The sequence below is a fragment of the Chenopodium quinoa genome, unplaced genomic scaffold (genome assembly GCF_001683475.1).
Source record: "Chenopodium quinoa cultivar QQ74 unplaced genomic scaffold, ASM168347v1, whole genome shotgun sequence".
NCBI lineage: Eukaryota > Viridiplantae > Streptophyta > Magnoliopsida > Caryophyllales > Amaranthaceae > Chenopodium > Chenopodium quinoa.
In genome coordinates this window covers 6,650,632-6,654,740 of record NW_018742484.1, presented here as the reverse complement: position 1 = coordinate 6,654,740, position 4,109 = coordinate 6,650,632, and the positions used below count along the sequence as shown (strand labels likewise).

At 30.2% G+C, this 4,109-nt stretch overlaps 1 protein-coding gene across 1 annotated transcript; it reads right to left on the bottom strand.

Moving 5' to 3' along the window:
• Positions 1-825: 825 nt before the first annotated feature.
• On the bottom strand, positions 826-3,268 carry LOC110719592 (probable WRKY transcription factor 56). Its single transcript, XM_021898558.1, has 2 exons — positions 2,506-3,268; positions 826-1,219 (listed from the first exon to the last, which is right to left on the bottom strand). The coding sequence occupies exons 1-2, from the start codon at positions 3,204-3,206 to the stop codon at positions 1,042-1,044; spliced, it is 879 nt and encodes a 292-aa protein (XP_021754250.1). The 5' UTR covers positions 3,207-3,268; the 3' UTR covers positions 826-1,041.
• Between the last annotated feature and the right edge of the window lie 841 nt (positions 3,269-4,109).

The following is a 4,109-nucleotide window of genomic DNA, read 5'->3' as shown; positions in this document are numbered from 1 at the left end:
AATCTATACTCTATATAGTATTAAAAAGTGTTTTGAAACAAGTCCACACGCTACGTGGCACTCTGTTGTTGGTTATCATTCCATATACGTTAAAAATGGAAACATGACTTGTATAAGAATTGAAGCCTTTAGTGTAAAAAAGGAAACATGAGTTAATTCAAGACTAGGCTGGATTAGCATTAAAAACTTAATCGTTGAACTATACCATAGTTAGTGTCGTTTATTGTAAATAAAATAAATCAATAAAAGTAGAATTGAATCATGAAACCAGAGGAATCTATCGCCCATACTCGACAACTAGCTAGTACGTATCAAATTTAAAAATTGAGGTTTGCGTTAACCATATATATTCTTTAATTAATCTTTTGCTAGGCTTTAACTTCACCAACTTAGAATTAAAAGTTACTGGTCACCAAACCCTCACATTTGGTGCACAACCCCTTAGAATTATAGAAATGGATAGATCGTAGATATTACAATGAACTGTTTTTTTGACTTTTTATCTTCGACTTAGTTTTTACTTGGACGAAAGCAGAAAACTATGTTTCTTGACTCTTGAGCATTCTGGAAGCTTCCTAAGGCTTAAGGATTAAAAACATAGATAAGTTGTATTTGTACAAGTATCACTTACGTACTCGATCTCATGCGGTTTTGTGTAGAAATATTTATCGTTAAGTGTAAAACTCCGTAGGAGGTTACTCCGTAACAATTTTGAGTTTTGAGGGCTTAATTTAGTGACGCAATTATTTACCAATTTAGTAGGACGACAAGATAGTAAGATGCTTGTAAGTATCGTGGCCAAAAAATAAAGAATTAAAGCTAAGGAATTCGATCGATCTGCAATTAACATGTACTCGATCGTATAAGTATATAATTTTCATTGTTTTTCTTTTACATTTTCTATGTGCACTTTTTGTAAGTAATCAACAAAAGAAATGATAGATCAAGACTACTAATTAATGAATTAATTAATGTGCACAAGCACCAAATTAATGGTGTTAATTATCTAAATAATTACATGGAACTACAATAATAATAAGATTAAAATCGAGAGAGGAATTGGAGTTGCTTAAGAAGAGGGCTCAAAGTCTCCATCAATTTCTCGCTAGGATGATTATGAATGCCTTCATATGTTGTAATAACGATACTTTTATCCCTTGAATGGCGTTGTATCTGTTTCTTTACGTTGCATGTATGGTATGTGCAACGATAATAGCTCCTTCACCATGCAAAGCATAAAGATTAAGAACAAAAGTTAGGACTTTAATTAAAGATTAAGAACAAAAGTTAGGACTTTAACTAAAAAGTACAGTAGCTAGCTAGATGAATTTATTCGATCATCATTCTTGTTCTTGGAACGAATGTAGGATGACAACCCAATAACACATGGAAGATTTTTACCTCATAGTAACATTCGCAACATATTGCTTCATATTATAAGTACTTATTAGACTATGTTCTATTCGACTGTTGACATACTTTGTCAAACCTTATTAATTGTTATATCTTAGCCTATACGAAGTATAAATTTGAATTGTTTGAACTCATCCAAAAAAATATTAATCTTGTCATAATTTATATCTAATAGATAGACGACCACAGTACTACTATTTGTGAAAGTTGATCGAGTAGTATGTAACAGCAAAAGAAATGCAAGAACTCTTTGGGACAATAATAGCCATAAACACTAATGTTTTTTTGTATTTACGTCTCAAGAAATATTATATACTCATATAATTTAATTTAAATTTAAATTTCCATATAACCTTTATATGGAATGGTAGCTTAATTAGCAATTTTATTATTACCATATGATCAATAAACTTATTGTACTTCATTAGACATATATTATTCCATGTATAATGTTTTGAATCTAATTTCATTCTAAATATATGAATAATAATCCATTAGAAATTTGATAGGATATGATTCATACGAATTGAAGTAATAGAATATAGCTAATAATGTATTAATGTAGCTAGATGATGTTATCAATATACTGTATATATCATAACAAATATCAATATACTCCATAACATATTAACACTCCATATTTATTTTCCATCAACTATTATATAATCAATTATCTGTATAATTATCAATTTTATATTTTTGCCAAGTTCTTTTTAATATATAAAATTAAACCCATGCATGCATGCAATTTACAGACGATCTGATTGATCTAGGTTAGAAAAAAAAAATGAAATAGGTTACCTTATAAACCTACCATTCATCATGTACTAATTTAATTATACTTCATATTAAAATAAAACGTCACGTGAGTCACTAATAATCTCTATTATTGCTCTTTCTACTTTGGCATTTTGTCTCTAAATTAAGAAAGGTTCCAAGTTGTTTCAAAAAAAAAAAAAAAAAAAAAAAAAAGAAAGTTCCAAGTACGAAGAACAAGCAGAGACGTATCAACATATTTAATTTAAGTTTAGACAAGAACGTACAAAAAAAAAATGCAAAATCATGATCGATATAGATTTTATAAAGACATACCTAGGGTGGGTGCTATTTTTGACAGATTTCTGACCATATTTTCTCCATTTATACCCATCATCAAGAACATCTTCTACACTTTTTGTATGGAAGCAAAACCTCGGAGGCACAACTTTTTTCTTCATAGAATTAGATGAACATGCTATTGATCTTGATACTTTACTACTTGAACTATTATTGTACTCATTATTATGGGTTATTTTCCCTTTATCTTCTCTGCCTTTAGTCGGACCGTTATTACTATTATCGTTGAAATGGTTGTGGTTAGCTGGAGCTGATGAGGTTGATGATCCTACTGACACCGGGCTCGGCTCAAGACCCTTTTGTGGATCATTAGAAGCCGAAGAGAAAAGGTTAACCCAATCAATGTTATCTAAAATAGGAGGAGTTTGAGGGATTTGAAATTGTGAGCAATTAGGGGTTAATGGAGAGTATAATAGGTTGTTTAAGGAAGAAGAAACATTATTAATGTTGTTATTATCATTAATAATGTTATTATTGGTAAATGAAGATGTAGGGTTGGGTGAAAATGTGTGGTTTTGGATAAACTGATGATTATCATCTCCGTTATTAGAAGTGAAAATTTGCATTAGATGACGATCATCATCATCGTTGTTAGTATTGTAATTAGGTATTAGGGTTGATGGTTGTTGGACAAGATCTTGGGGTAATAATAGAGAAGTTATCCCAGTTGATTCCATTTGGAGAGGGAAGTTGTACAAATTTTATGATTTGGATAGATTATGTTGTGGTTGGTAAAAATAGGAATGTTTTCTTTGCTTGTTGAAGATGGTATTTATATTAACAAGGGGAAAGAGGTAGTTGAAAGGTATTGGGAGGAAGGTAGACAAAGGTAGGTAACTGCGCAGCCTCATTTTTGCATGATGTAAAAGTTTTTGACCTGGCCTTATAGTACTTGTTAGGACTATGCTCGGAGATATATTAGATTTAATACTTGTATATAGTAAGTCATATACAAAATATACTAATTTATTAGAATATACGAAGATTAAAAAAAAAAAAACAAAAAAAATAAAGATTATGTTGAGATTATTTCAAAACATTTATACCTCATGCCTCTCGAGTGTAGTAGTGCGTGGTGATAGATCGATGAAAGAAGACAACTACTCCGTATTGTACATGTTATTATTTAGTATATATAATGGTTCTTTTTATTACTTATAAGGGTTGGGTAATGTAACTATTAATTTTAATATGAATGGTGGAATATAATTCATTTCTCGCCACTTATTTAGACTGATGATTTGATGTTAATGTTGCATGTGTAATTAGCATTATCTAAAGAATTGAAAGTCTAGAAATTTACTACACTTTGTAGAAGTCGACTAGTTTAATAAGTTCGATCCACAACGTTACATTATTGTTAAATATACGCGATAAAATTGGCATGGACAAGATTAAATTATATATAACGGCCAGTTGATCCTCTGTCCTTAACTCAATTTGAATATTAGTCTAGACGAATGGAGTAATAACATATGTGAAAAATTCATGTAAAAAGGGAATCAAGATTCAAAAGTGTTAAAAAACACGTGGGAAAGGTAGAGAAAAGAGGGAGCTTGTAGCATACAATAAAAAAGAGA